This window comes from Heptranchias perlo, chromosome 2 (assembly GCF_035084215.1).
Source record: "Heptranchias perlo isolate sHepPer1 chromosome 2, sHepPer1.hap1, whole genome shotgun sequence".
Lineage (NCBI taxonomy): Eukaryota > Metazoa > Chordata > Chondrichthyes > Hexanchiformes > Hexanchidae > Heptranchias > Heptranchias perlo.
Window position 1 is genome coordinate 111,441,207 of NC_090326.1, and position 15,697 is coordinate 111,456,903.

Sequence of the window (15,697 nt, forward strand, 5' to 3'; positions counted from 1 at the left end):
AGCTTCTCAGCTTCTAAAATTAAGAGTTGCAATTTCATGTTTAAAAATCAGGTCATTCCAGTTGTGGTTCATTACAAGATTGCTCTTGAAACAATAGCTATTAAAACAGTAGCTATTAAACGCTACTCTCTTAGAGACTCATTCATCTTTCCATGTGCTGCTTTCAACCTCTAAAGGTGCAACTAAAGCCCTAATTTTAGTGGTCAGCTATTTCTTAAGGTGTACAAGATATCTGATCTAAGACGGTGGTAAAATCAAGACATGCTTATATCAGCATTTTACCATGCCAGAGGTTATCTTGACGTGCTAAAAAGATTGCTAGCATGGCAAGATCCCAATTTATTCATGCCTTTTTAAACCTTTTTGCTTAAACTGAATCCTCAATTGATTACCAGAAAATTTATTCCAAAAATGCCAAAGGCTTGTACTTGAAGATAGGTTTTATATAACAGTTTAGCCATTAACTGTGACAATTAAGGTAGTTGTGATTCAATAATTTTCTGTCTGATATTTTGGACTTTACCAAAGTGCAGCAAATGCATAAAGCACAGAGAAATAGAGGCCAGTGCCAATTCCTATAGGAAATGTTTCATTCTTAATTCCATATAACAGGAGAAGAATGAAGCTGCTTCTGGTGACAGAACTTAGAATTTTGTTTTCTGTTCTCATGCTTTTAGTTTGAAATGTCTTGATGCCTTGGGCAGATTCAGCGAAGGGTAACATAGATGATTTTGTGGCTTAGGCCACTTGAGTTATGAGGAGAAAAGAAGATTAGTAAGGAATGTGATCCAGAGTTTCCACCATCTACAAGGCACAAGTCAGGAGTGTGATGGAATACTCTCCACTTGCCTGAATGAGTGCAGCTCCAACAACACTCAAGAAGCTCGATATCATCCAGGACAAAGCAGCCCGCTTGATTGGCACCCCATCTACCACCCTAAACATTCACTCCCTTCACCACCGGCACACAGTGGCTGCAGTGTGTACCATCGACAGGATGCACTGCAGCAACTCGCCAAGGCTTCTTCGACAGCACCTCCCAAACCCGCGACCTCTACCACCAAGAAGGACAAGAGCAGCAGGCACATGGGAACACCACCACTTGCACGTTCCCCTCCAAGTCACACACCATCCCAACTTGGAAATATATCGCCGTTCCTTCATTGTCGCTGGGTCAAAATCCTGGAACTCCCTTCCTAACAGCACTGTGGGAGAAACTTCACCACACGAACTGCAGCGGTTCAAGAAGGCGGCTCACCACCACCTTCTCAAGGGCAATTAGGGATGGGCAATAAATGCTGGCCTCGCCAGTGACACCCACATCCCATGAACGAATAATTTTTTTAAAAGTTTAAAATATTGAATGGATAGTGTACAGCTAAGCAGGTTTATGTTAAATTTAACTGTAACTGTGACTACAGTTTAGCTATTGTAAAACCAAGATAAAGGGCCAAGACCCTTAGTGTGGAAGAACACCCAGGTTGATAAAAGTAAGAGAGAAGACAAGTAAATCAAGAATTATTGATCAATTAAACAGTACCAAGCTTGGGTTTTAAAAGCCTGAAGAAAGCCTCCGAAAGCTTGTGATTTTCAAATAAAACTGTTGGACCATAACCTGGTGTTGTAAGATTCCTTACATTTGAAGATTGTAGCCATGATGTGGAGATGCCGGTGATGGACTGGGGTGGACAAATGTAAGGAATCTTACAACACCAGGTTATAGTCCAACAAATTTATTTTAAAATCACAAGCTTTCGGAGATTCGTCTGACGAAGGAGATAATCTCCGAAAGCTTGTGATTTTAAAATAAATTTGTTGGACTATAACCTGGTGTTGTAAGATTCCTTACATTTGAAGATTGTAGGCAGAGGAAAAGATTGAGGGAAGTAAGGAGTTCCACAACTCTGAAGTTCTGAAAAATATGTATTAGAGTTAGCAACCGTGCAATGTTTCTTGATTTCAACTCAGTGAGGACATAAGAAGGAAATGCATTTTGACAATGTATTTATAGCTAAGACGGAGAAAGGGATGAATACAAAATGAGCAAGCCTCAAGTGAGCTTTAGGTTAGAATTCACACTGTCACCACAGAGTAGTAGATAGTTAGAATTAACTCCCTTCAAAAGTAGTTAATGGTATGTCGATCAACTCTTTTGACAAATAGCTGAACGGATATCTTGCTCAGAACAAGATTGAAGATTTCTGCATTGCTAGAATCAGAAAAATGGGCTAATATGCTGCTCGTGGAGGGGGAGAAGGCCGAAAAGCTGTGAGTGTGAGGTGAGAGCAGGTGGTAGTGAGGTGGACGAGCATCAGTGGGATGCAGCTGATTAATCCTTCGACCTCTTGGGTTCGTCCACCTCACCACCACCTGCTTTCCCCTCACACGCATAAGCTTTATGGCCTTCTCCCCCTCCGTGGGCAGCACATTAGCCATTGCTCCCCTTGCTCACTGAGCAAAACAGTTGTGTTGGCTGAATTTAAGGCTCAATACCCCACAACAGGGAAATTGGTTCCGGAGCGTTGCCTCCTTCTCCACGGAGAATTAAAATGGGCTCTGGGAAAGTGTTCTCTCCTCTTTTCCCCCCCCCCCCCCCCACTACCCCCGACCATTCATCCAAACATCTTTCTCTGCTGTCCTGCTCCCCTTTCCCCGCCAATCTCTCCCTTTCCCCACCCTGTTCCACTCACCCTCCTTGCCATTGCCACCGCTCCTCCTCCCTCTCTCTCCCTCCTTCCCGTCTCTCTCCCTCCTTCCCGTCTCTCTCCCTCCTTCCCGTCTCTCTCCCTCCTTCCCGTCTCTCTCCCTCCTTCCCGTTTCTCTCCCTCCTCCCCAACAACTGTATCATATATGCCTCTAATACACCTACATTCTCATTTTATCATTATTTATAAAAAATATTAATTACTTCTACCATGCCTTCCTCCTCCACAGTTGAATTCCAATGAAAGTTTTATCTCCATTAAATTATCTTTGTGTGGTTAACATTTTAACTGTTTCCAACTGAGTGTAACTAAATTATCTATAGATAAAATGTGTTAAAACCATCACTGTTGAACTGCAAAGAATATGCATGTTGCCATCCATTTAATTTAAATATTCTTAAAGCATTTAAGAGCTACTTTGCAAAGCTGGAAGGATTTCAGCAGCCCTTTTGACTGTCTGACACATTGTTAATATGTGACAGCTCACATTCCCTTAAGTTCTAGGGCTAACCAATTAATATTTTGTTGGTTTTAATGGTAGTTATAAAATAGCTGCAAAGTCAGATTTCTTGTTAGTCAAACTCTCATTTTTGTATGTCAGAACCAGTTTTCACAAAAGGTAAACATTGCAGCATTTTCATTCATCTAAACATTTAGATGTTATAATAAACAGATTTATGATATAAATATGAATTTTAAAATAAAGAAATGTACTTGTGCCAGTTATTCATTATGCTAAGTGGAAATTATATAAACAAATAATGTATAAATGAGCAAACTCCTTTCGGCCTTAAACTTCATCTTCCATCAGATCCTAAAATATAATTTACTTTGTCATGGATTCTACCTCACCTGTTTAAACCTACGGAGAGAAAGCTTAGCATGATGTTCCCTGATTCTCAAAAAGTAATCAAAGAAAACGCTCGAATATTCACCCATTTTCATATTCCCACGATTCAACCATGATTTGCTGCTGTATAAATGTAGAAGAATGTCCCTGTTGGATGTAGTTATTAAACACCACCTGGGATGACACACATGGCAACAGTGGTTGTTAGGACGTCAGCTGCAAGGGTTTATGTAAGAATTGTAATCACTGGTCAGAAGTAATGAAAATGTTTTTACAAATCTTTTCTACATTTTCAGTCACGAAGAAAATCTGTGCTCAGCAGTGTTCAGCTCGATGTAGAGGACAGCACCCCAGCGACTGCTGCCACAGTCAGTGTGCTGCTGGATGCACCGGACCGAGAGAATATGATTGTCTGGTAGGTCGCTTCGCCTAAAAGAAAGTTAACTGATTTGTCACCATTAATTTATAAGCATTAAATAAAGCACGTTTTCTTCTTCCCCGCCCTCCTGGGTGACTGAGAACACTTAAGCATGTCATGGTGTATCAAAGAGATTATCATGTGTATCATTGTGGAATTTAAAGGCTACGTTCTGGTGCTAGAGAGTCGAACATCTATCCAAGTTTGAAAATGTAATATTCTTTGCTGCTGTTCTGGAAGAAAAAATGTAAACCTGGATATTTCATGATTTTGTTGTGGGAAAAAATCACCACTCGGAGTCAGACTTAAAGATTCAACATGCAGTTTATTGGACAAAGCTTTGGGAGAAGGCTGGGCATTCCGCAACACCGCAGCTCCCTTCTCAACTTTAAAATGGTTGTCATGCTTTTTTATACCTTTGAAATACAGATTTCAGTAGCTTTTACATCATAAATCTTGATTACACACATTAACCAATTAAGTCCGCGAACTGTTATCACCTTAAGACAGCATGCCTTTGTTTTATGCAGTCTGGTGCTATAGTTTTTATCAGTTCGTTATGAAATGTCCATTGTATTCTCAGACTGCAAGCCAGTTCTGGAATGTACAAACTCAACACTTTTAACTGTCTTTCCCACAGTCATAGAATCCATTTTATTTAATAGTGTCCCTTTGTTAATAGAATCCATTTTGTTTTAATAGTGTCCATTTTATTAGTAGTCAAGCGTTATATTTAAGCCTTTAATTAAGGTTAGTCTAATCTACACAAAGCGCATTTCAATGTGGTTTTAGGGTAAATACCACTGTCATGTACCCCTTAGTCACTTCATCGTTGCCTTTAATTCAACAGTCCAAAATCCACGCTAACAATTTATACCTGTTATATATTAAAATGTTGAGTAGGTCACAACATACTGTCTCAAAATGTATTCAAAACTCCTATGTCGGGCTTTGTCAATGGGGAATACCCATTTTAAAAGTGTTAATTTCTACCTGCTGTACCAGTTACACCTGTAGTTAGCGCCAAGATAGGGGTTTACAATGACAAACGGCCTGTCACATAGCGTTAGGTATTCCTATGCTGGCAGCAGTCCTGACTGTCATGCGCCTTGCTTCCTATTGGTTCCATGGGACCCTGGCTGCAGGTGTGCCTGTTAGCCTGTGCTACCCACTGGCAATCGCCCCAGCAGTACCTGCTGTACCCATCCACTCATTATGTCAGGCCCCAGCGTCTGGTGCTTCCCCCGCAACCTCTGACTTGCACCTTCTGCCCTCTGGCCGTGGCCCCAGCCGTTGCTGCTAACCTCCCCCTTTCCTTCTCCCCCTCTCTCCTTCTCTCCCCTTCTCCTTCTCCCCCCCCCCCTCTCTGCTTCAGCTCACTCCCTGTCTCCCTCCTCTTTTCCCCATTCTGTAGTTCTCAGTGGCTATCTTGTATTTCCCACACTGCTAATTTACTTCTTTCTTTCTTTTCTTTCCTTGCTAGCCATGGCCCCAGTCACGGTACTACCCCCTCTCACTTCACTTGCCGCATCAGACTTGAATCCCACTGTGCCTGTCCTGGCCCATACCTGTCTCTACTTGCTCCTTCCCCATGCTCCCCTCTCTCTTTCCCCATTCTCTCTACCTCTCCTTCTCTCTTTCTCCTCACTGGTTCTCTACATATGTGCATCAAGTGAATCAAGGTCCCTAGTGTAGTTAACATTCTCTAAATTAAGAATAATTTAAAGGAGTAAAGGAGTAAGTAGTTTTTCTTTCCTTTTTTATTCTCTTGACCCATCCACTCATTATGTCAGGCCTCTTGACATTGTAGTTGTTGTTAAGCTAACTTAAGGGTTAAGTCATGGCAGGAGATCCCAGGGCCGTGTCATGTTCCTCTTGTGGGATGTGGGAATTCAGGGATCCTTCCTGTGTCCCTGATTCCTTCACCTGCGGGAAGTGTGTCCAGCTGCAGCTACTGTTTGACCGCTTGACGGCTCTGGAGCTGCGGATGGACTCACTTTGGAGCATCCGCGATGCTGAGAAAGTCGTGGATAGCACGTTCAGTGAGTTGGTCACACCACAGATAAAAATTACTGAGGGAGATAGTGAATGGGTGACCAACAGACAGAGGAAGGGTAGGAAGGCAGTGCAGGGGTCCCCTGCGGTCATCTCCCTCCAAAACAGGTATACCGTTTTGGATATTGTTGGGGGAGATGGCTCACCAGGGGAAGGTGGCAGTGGCCAGGTTCATGGCACCGTGGCTGGCTCTGCTGCACAGGAGGGCAGGAAAAAGAGTGGCAGAGCTATAGTGATAGGGGACTCGATTGTAAGGGGAATAGACAGGCGTTTCTGCGGACGCAACCGAGACTCCAGGATGGTATGTTGCCTCCCTGGTGCAAGGGTCAGGGATGTCTCGGAGCAGCTGCAGGACATTCTGGAGGGGGAGGGTGAACAGCCAGTTGTCGTGGTGCATATAGGCACCAACGATATAGGTAAAAAACAGGATGAGGTCCTACAAGCTGAATTTAGGGAGTTAGGAGTTAAACTAAAGAGTAGGACCTCAAAGGTAGTAATCTCAGGATTGCTACCAGTGCCACGGGCTAGTCAGAGTAGGAATGACAGGATAGCTAGGATGAATACGTGGCTTGAGAGATGGTGCAAGAGGGAGGGATTCAAATTCCTGGGCCATTGGAACCGGTTCTGGGGGAGGTGGGACCAGTACAAATTGGACGGTCTGCATCTGGGCAGGACTGGAACCAATGTCCTAGGGGGAGTGTTTGCTAGTGCTGTTGGGGAGGGTTTAAACTAATGTGGCAGGGGGATGGGAACCGATGCAGGAAGTCAGTGGGAAGTAAAGTGGTCTGAGAAAGCAGGGCAAAGACCAAGGGAAGTCTAGATTAAACTGCATTTATTTCAATGCAAGAAGTCTGATGGGCAAGGCAGATGAACTCAGGGCATGGATGGGTACATGGGACTGGGATGTTATAGCTATTACTGAAACATGGCTAAGGGAGGGGCAGGACTGGCAGCTCAATGTTCCAGGGTACAGATGCTATAGGAAAGATAGAGCAGGAGGTAAGAGAGGAGGAGGAGTTGCGTTCTTGATTAGGGAGAACATCACGGCAGTAGTGAGAGGGGATATATCCGAGGGTTCGCCCACTGAGTCTATATGGGTAGAACTGAAAAATAAGAAGGGAGAGATCATTTTGATAGGATTGTACTACAGACCCCCAAATAGTCAACGGGAAATTGAGGAGCAAATATGTAAGGAGATTACAGACAGCTGCAAGAAAAATAGGGTGGTAATAGTAGGGGACTTTAACCTTCCCAACATTGACTGGGACAGCCATAGCATTAGGGGCTTGGATGGAGAGAAATTTGTTGAGTGTATTCAGGAGGAATTTCTCATTCAGTATGTGGATGGCCCGACTAGAGAGGGGGCAAAACTTGACCTCCTCTTGGGAAATAAGGAAGGGCAGGTGACAGAAGTGTTAGTGAGGGATCACTTTGGGACCAGTGATCATAATTCCATTAGTTTTAAGATAGCTATGGAGAATGATAGGTCTGGCCCAAAAGTTAAAATTCTAAATTGGGGAAAGGCCAATTTTGATGGTATTAGACAGGAACTTTCAGAAGTTGATTGGGAGAGTCTGTTGGCAGGCAAAGGGACGTCTGGTAAGTGGGAGGCTTTCAAAAGTGTGTTAACCAGGGTTCAGGGTAAGCACATTCCTTATAAAGTGAAGGGCAAGGCTGGTAGAAGTAGGGAACCTTGGATGACTCGGGAGATTGAGGCCCTAGTCAAAAATAAGAAGGAGGCATATGACATGCATAGGCAGCTGGGATCAAGTGGATCCCTTGAAGAGTATAGAGATTGCCGGAGTAGAGTTAAGAGAGAAATCAGGAGGGCAAAAAGGGGACATGAGATTGCTTTGGCAGATAAGGCAAAGGAGAATCCAAAGAGCTTCTACAAATACATAAAGGGCAAAAGAGTAACTAGGGAGAGAGTAGGGCCTCTTAAGGATCAACAAGGTCATCTATGTGCGGAACCACAAGAGATGGGTGAGATCCTTAATGAATATTTCACATCGGTATTTACGGTTGAGAAAGCCATGGATGTGAGGGAACTTGGGGAAATAAATAGTGATGTCTTGAGGACTGTACATATTACAGAGAGGGAGGTGCTGGAAGTCTTAACGCGCATCAAGGTAGATAAATCTCCGGGACCTGATGAAATGTATCCCAGGACGTTATGGGAGGGTAGGGAGGAAATTGCGGGTCCCCTAGCAGAGATATTTGAATCATCCACCGCTACAGGTGAGGTGCCTGAAGATTGGAGGGTAGCAAATGTTGTGCCTTTGTTTAAGAAGGGCGGCAGGGAAAAGCCTGGGAACTACAGACATCTGTAGTGGGTAAGTTGTTCGAGGGTATTCTGAGAGACAGGATCTACAGGCATTTGGAGAGGCAGGGACTGATTAGGAACAGTCAGCATGGTTTTGTGAGAGGAAAATCATGTCTCACGAATTTGATTTGAGTTTTTTGAAGGGGTAACCAAGAAGATAGATGAGGGCTGTGCAGTAGACGTGGTCTACATGGACTTCAGCAAAGCCTTTGACAAGGTACCGCATGGTAGGTTGTTACATAAGGTTAAATCTCATGGGATCCAAGGTGAGGTAGCCAATTGGATACAAAATTGGCTTGACGACAGAAGACAGAGGGTGGTTGTAGAGGGTTGTTTTTCAAACTGGATGCCTGTGTCCAGCGGTGTGCCTCAGGGATCGGTGCTGGGTCCACTGTTATTTGTTATTTATATTAATGATTTGGATGAGAATTTAGGAGGCATGGTTAGTAAGTTTGCAGATGACACCAAGATTGGTGGCATTGTGGACAGTGAAGAAGGTTATTTAGGATTGCAGCGGGACCTTGATAAATTGGGCCAGTGGGCCGATGAATGGCAGATGGAGTTTAATTTAGATAAATGTGAGGTGATGCATTTTGGTAGATCGAATCGGGCCAGGACCTACTCCGTTAATGGTAGGGCGTTGGGGAGAGTTATAGAACAAAGAGATCTAGGAGTACAGGTTCATAGCTCCTTGAAAGTGGAGTCACAGGTGGATAGGGTGGTGAAGAAGGCATTCGGCATGCTTGGTTTCATTGGTCAGAACATTGAATACAGGAGTTGGGATGTCTTGTTGAAGTTGTACAGGACATTAGTAAGGCCACACTTGGAATACTGTGTACAGTTCTGGTCACCCTATTATAGAAAGGATATTATTAAACTAGAAAGAGTGCAGAAAAGATTTACTAGGATGCTACCGGGACTTGATGGTTTGACTTATAGGGAGAGGTTAGATAGACTGGGACTTTTTTCCCTGGAGAGTGGGAGGTTAAGGGGTGATCTTATAGAAGTCTATAAAATAATGAGGGGCATAGATAAGGTAGATAGTCAAAATCTTTCCCCAAAGGTAGGGGAGTCTATAACGAGGGGACATAGATTTAAGGTGAGAGGGGAGAGATACAAAAGGGTCCAGAGGGGCAATTTTTTCACTCAAAGGGTGGTGAGTGTCTGGAACGAGCTGCCAGAGGCAGTAGTAGAGGCGGGTACAATTTTGTCTTTTAAAAAGCATTTGGACAGTTACATGGGTAAGATGGGTATAGAGGGATATGGGCCAAGTGCAGGCAATTAGGACTAGCTTAGTGGTATAAACTGGGCGACATGGACATGTTGGGCCGAAGGGCCTGTTTCCATGTTGTAACTTCTATGATTCTATATGCATTTTTTTCTTTCTCTCTCTCTCTCTCTCTCTCTCTCTCTCTCTCTCTCTCTCTCTCACTCCTTTCTTGCTACCCCTTTTCCTTCCTTTCTCCCATCCTCCACTCCATCACCACAGCTCCTCTCTTTGTCAGACTTACCATACTGGTGTCACTGGATGTATGACTGAGGCCACTTCTTCTGGGATCCAACCTTATTGCAACATCTCCCAACAGTGTTTGATTCCCTCGCCTCCCCAGGTCCCTAACTCTTCTCTCATCTCTTGATGTGCTCTACCTCTCCCTAATTGCTAACCCTGGTCTTCCTGTGCCTTCCCCACCCCACCAACTTCTAATTCTGCTCCAGCTTGCCCCTGCCTGTCCATCGCTAACCATACTCTACCTTCTCCCTCTCCCTCCCCCTCCCCCTCTGACCCCATGCTACCCCAAGCCTCCAACGTTCCAGTTCTCCCTTGGCCTTGATCCAGTTATCTGCTTCAGCTGAAGACTGCACTTTGCTCCCTCTGTGCAGAGCCATGGGAGGTCAATTAGTGTTATAGATTTTTAAGAAGAAGCCTGGGTGCCACAGTAGGTTACATATTGCTTGCTCTCTCACCATAGAGCTGGACTTGCAAGTGTTTTCTGTCTGTTGACCATAAGGGTCCAATGTGAAATGAGTTTGTCATTCTTGGTCTGATTTCTAGTGACTATGCTGGAACTTTTACAGAATTTAAGCCTTTTCATGGTATTACACTGATCCTAATGATAAATTGAAATGTTACTGTCAGTACCAGGCATGTTCAGCAGAATGACCTAAGAAAGCAAGCGTATTAAATCTGCTGAATATTATTTCTTTCCTCAGGCGTGCCGAAAGTTCAGTGATGGAGGAACGTGTAAAGAGTCATGTCCCCATTTGGAAGTCTACAATACAGTCAAATTTCAAATGGAACGAAATCCAGATGGAAAATACAGTTTTGGAGCAACCTGTGTAAAGAAGTGTCCCCGTATGTTGTATAAGTTCTCGAAATATTCTTTTTCATTGTTGGCTGATGTCAGTTGGTATTTTTGTAGCTGTGAAAATAGCAGACTATGGACTCCTACTGAATGTTCGCTGCTCCATCAGTTAACCAGCTAATGATTTGCTTTGGTGGTGGGGGGAAGGGGAGGAGGGCAGATAATACAGCCAGCTACTTGTCTTTAATCTATAATGAAACCGGTCACATAAATCATGGTTTAGAGTATCAGCCTCCACAAGCACCACTATATGAACTGCTTGTTACTGTTGCCTGTCAAGCAGCATGAGAAACTAAATTGTAGGAGTTGGCTGCTTCCCAGTAGTTTGGGGGAAAAAAACATAAGAATCCTGAGGTGAAAATATCTGATGGAGTGGAGAATATTGTACTAAAATTGAACCAATCTTGAGAGTATAAGCATCACCACTGATGCTTATGCTAGGTGCATTATAAGAACATGCTCATTACCTACCAAAAGTAGTAGTTAACTAAAGTATAAATATTAACATAATTTATTGCCATCTGAGCAGTTTTACATTGGACTCTCAGTTTAGTCCTCAGTGACTTTGAAATTAAATGTTTTCCTGTTGAGTTCAGCAGAATGCCGTTCAGTTGAATTTTAAAGTCTCTTTTGAATACAGTGACTGTTTCCATTCTTTATATTTTAGATAACTATGTGGTAACGGACCTTGGCTCCTGTGTTCGAACCTGCAGCCCTGGTACATATGAGGTGGATGAAGAGAAATTCCGAAAGTGTAAAAAATGTGATGGACCTTGTCCAAAAGGTAGATATCTCTGAGCTGCCCTTTACTTCAATATGAGCTATGACTTTGAGTAAATCAACAAATTACGTTGCGCAGCCAGCTTGTGTTGCCTTTTACCATCTACACAAGCAAATAGTCTTAATTCCATCCTGTTCCCAAATCTCTATCTCCTTTTCCTTCATCCACCTATCCAATCTAATCTTGAATGTTGACATAGTTTCTGCCTCAATCAGTAACCCTGGAGGTGAATTCAACAGCCTCATAATTCTTTGTGTAAAGAAGTTTCTCCTGTTCTCCACTCTAAATCTCTTACATTTAATCTTGTATCTGTGGCCACTCTTCTAGACCCTCAACTACTGGAAACAGACTGCTTCCCTTTTCCTTTCCCCACCTTGTCATAATTTTAAACTCGTCTATCGTATCGTCCCCCAAAGTGCAATACCTCACACTGACATTGAATTTCATCTGCCGCTCTTAGTTCATTCCCTCATCTTATCAGTATTCCCTCGCAGCTTCCTTTAGTCTTCTAAAGAATGAACTATAGCTCCTATTTTGGTATCATCTGCAAATTTTAAAACCACTCCCTTTAGGCCTATATCCAAGTATTTGATATACATAGTGAACATGAGTTGCACCAAAATTGAACCATTCTGAAAAACTGTCCTTAATTCCTACTCTGTTTTCTTTCTTCTAACCAATTTTAATCCAGTTTGCTATTCACCCCTTAATTCCATACCCCTTAATCTTCTCTAGTAATCTTCCAAGTAGTGCCTTGTCATTTTCCTGGTATCCTCCTTGATTGTACGTGAGCTTGTATCCAAGGGCAGAAGATTAGAATACTTGGTACAGACTGCTCTGTGAGGGTGTGTAAGGCAGAGGAAATTGATAACTGACAGAAATCACTGAGATTCTAAAGTGATTCAGCCATTAAATGCAATATGGAATATGTAACTAGGGTCAAAGAAGGGTGTTGGTCTTACATCATTGCAATCCAGTAATAGGAGCACAGGATGAGTGGGTAATGACACAGGATTTGTTTTTATTGCTTTTTAAAAAAAAAAATCTCCTTTTTACTCACCCTTGTGTAGTGAACATGCTCTAATGCTATAGTAGAGGAGGTGTGTAGAAAATGGGTAAAGACTGATTTTCAAAAACATAGGCACCAGGCTTGAAATTTATCAATTAGACTTGAGGCAAACAAATATCTAAATGGCTTTTCTAACTATAAGAGTACCATGTCTGTATCTCGCAAATGGAGAATTGAGGGATGAGCAATCATATTGAGACTTCAGTATCTTGCAGGCTAAACTGCATAATTTTGTTTCTACTTGGGGTTCACTTAGACACATTTATCAAAAGAAGTACAAAAAATTGAATCAGACACGTTTGCACTGTATCATTCAATACACCCAGTAAGCATATTAATGGATAAGAATCCCCATTTACCCTGGAGAAGTGGATTACCGACCCAGATGGATGAATGGTGTAATAGGGAGTCAGATGTATGTCCATGCCACTGAATGTTTATGCATTGAATAGCAATCAAATGCTGTTTTTCACAGCCTGTTTCAGCCCAAAAGGCACTTGCTTATGGATATTAGTGGTGGGAAAGGGATTTCCTTTGGACTATGATTCCTTCTTCGATCACTCCAAAAAGAGACTTTAATTTGGGGAAGAGGGAAAAACAGGAACTCTGGCCGATTACAGCAATGTGCTGGCCTTTGTAAAAATTAGGATAGTTACCTTGCAGGATTACACGCATTATACGCTATCACAATCATATTTTGATTTGTAAATAATAAATGGTTGATGCATCTGTTGAAGCAAATCACTCTCAGTCCATGCCCTATTTTTACTATCAGCTCTATTCATTTAACAAAAAAAGCCTTAGAGAGAAACTTTAAAAAAAATCGAACACTATGGGGCTCACCAGTTTTTAGATTTGTAGGATTGGGATGGGTGATTGGAAGCTTATCACCAGTGTAGACACTCTGAAATTTCCCTAATGAACTGGTTAATGCTCACAATGTGATGAAGGTATTTCTTGCTGATCAGCAACTACTTCCATTTCTGTTGCACTCTTGTGCAGAAAGACATCAGGTATTTTTACTCTGTTTTAGGTCTATCGGGGCTCATATATTTGATGTAAAAGCAGGTAGGATTTTTGTAAAGAGATGGGGGCCATAGTCCAAAGGTATATTACAATGATGTTGTAATATTTAATGTGTAAAGTAGGGAAGTAAAACAAGCAAAAAAACATTCACTTTCTCCATGAAGATTCTATATAAGCTTTGTACTAAATTGTATTGTAGTCAGGAATATTGTTTGAATATCATATATTTTAAGGACTGCTACCCTGTTTCTGTTTGGCTGTAACAGTTATAACATATTAAAAATCTTCCTGTCTACAAAACCTTACTTCTGTTAACACATATTAAAAGTTGACACTATTCTGTGTCAACTTTTGCTATTATGAATTTCTGTGTCCACATTTATAATGGAAACTGCCTACGTAAACTTATTGCACTGCAATAACACTCTTCAGCCAGTGGTCGCACTGTAGCACTTCAATTCTGTCTCCCAGCTCCTTATCCTGTAGTGCAGAGAAAATCCTATGTTTCATGCAAATTTATACCTCTTTCCAAATTGCTGTATGTTTTGCTATTTAACTATAAATAATATATAAATTTAAGGAGAGAATGTACGACTTTAAAAAACGGGGATTGAATTAGCTCTGCGTATGTGGTCTAGTTATCCCCGTCCTCTAACCAGGCTTCTCCTCGTGTGCAACACCACGGGAGATTGACTAATTTTAATATTAAAATTGTGAACTGTTGGGAAAAATGAACTGTACAGGATTCTTGTTGTAGATCTCCTTAGACATAAAGCATTCATTTAAAATTAGACCCTTCATTTTCTAACTGTTTTCTTGTTTGTAATGTCTTTCTATTCTCTTTTCTCAGATTGCAGTGGAATAGGAGTACCACCATTCAGGGATGCAATGTCAATAAATTCTTCAAATATTGATTCATTTAAAAACTGCACCAAAATTAATGGCAATGTTGTCATTTTGGAAGTGGCTTTCAAAGGGTAAATTGTTTCTCTTTTCCTTAAAATGTTCTCATCTTTTCTTGTCCTCTGCCAGTTATAGATGATATTGTAATGGCAAATAATCAAGCAGGTCCTAAGCTGGATTAATGGATAAAACTAAACACTACTTATAGCATAAGGTCTGAGATCAGTTATTTCACCATTAAATCTATTGAATTATTCACTGAGACATTCAACCTTGGTCTGCGACGAGTCCGTTTTATATTTTATATTTTTTTGTAATTCTGTTGACTCCTGAATTTGGAGTGAGTTTGAGTTTATAATGTTACATCTCTTTGTTCATTTATAATGACTAATAATATAGAATTTTTGTTGCATCAAAAGACTATCATCAAGAATTGCCTCCTGCCGAGATATAATGAATATTTTAGAGGCTCACAAAAACAACACCCATAATAATTTGCTTGAGTGATGCCATCCCAATGCATCGGTTCACTTTACCAAACAATATCAAGATTTTTAGAACCGTCTTTTCCAGGATAAGATCTTACAATGGTCTTGACTTTTACTATTTGTCTGAAAAATGTGCCCTATGACTTTTTTTTCCCCAAAATGTAGGGAGAGGAAACACCTAATTGTAGACCTTATTATAAAGTGTTCCTTTAATTTGTGTTAATCATGGCATTTGGTTTGAAGAAGACCCACTTACATTCTTGAATAAAAACTGTACCTTAAAGAAAAATAGAACTCCATAGGCAGTTACCGTACATCATATCTGCTTACCCATGGATCATGCCCATGTGTTTCTAAATATTTAGGTAGCTCATCTATGGAGCTCTGTATAATCACCATATTGTCTGGTTAAATGAATAGATGCCCTGGAATGACATTACTCAATGGAGTCCAACTTATTATTGGTATTGTATTTGTGAAAGAAAGAAAAAAGAAAGAATTTGCACTTATATAACACCTTTCACGACCGTCACGATTTGTAGGATATTTTGTGGGTTTGTAGTCCTGTAAATAACACTGTTAGCAAATAAAGACTGATAAGGAAAGGATGGTCCTTCCCACTAACACTAATGATAAAGGGCAGAAGTGCTGCAAGGGAATCCCCCATGGCTTACATCGTCGAGTGTTATGGTTCAAAGTTTCCAGATAAACATGGT

General features: G+C 41.6%; 1 protein-coding gene across 2 annotated transcripts in view; it reads left to right on the top strand.

The window, feature by feature from the left end:
* Positions 1–15,697, top strand: part of egfra (epidermal growth factor receptor a (erythroblastic leukemia viral (v-erb-b) oncogene homolog, avian)) — a 279,179-nt gene that overhangs the window by 190,017 nt on the left and 73,465 nt on the right. For both annotated transcript variants that reach the window (XM_068005749.1, XM_068005757.1), the window contains exons 6-9: positions 3,852–3,970; positions 10,563–10,704; positions 11,382–11,498; positions 14,441–14,567. In XM_068005749.1, coding sequence (XP_067861850.1) covers positions 3,852–3,970; positions 10,563–10,704; positions 11,382–11,498; positions 14,441–14,567 — 505 coding nt within the window. The remainder of the gene's footprint in view (positions 1–3,851; positions 3,971–10,562; positions 10,705–11,381; positions 11,499–14,440; positions 14,568–15,697) is intronic.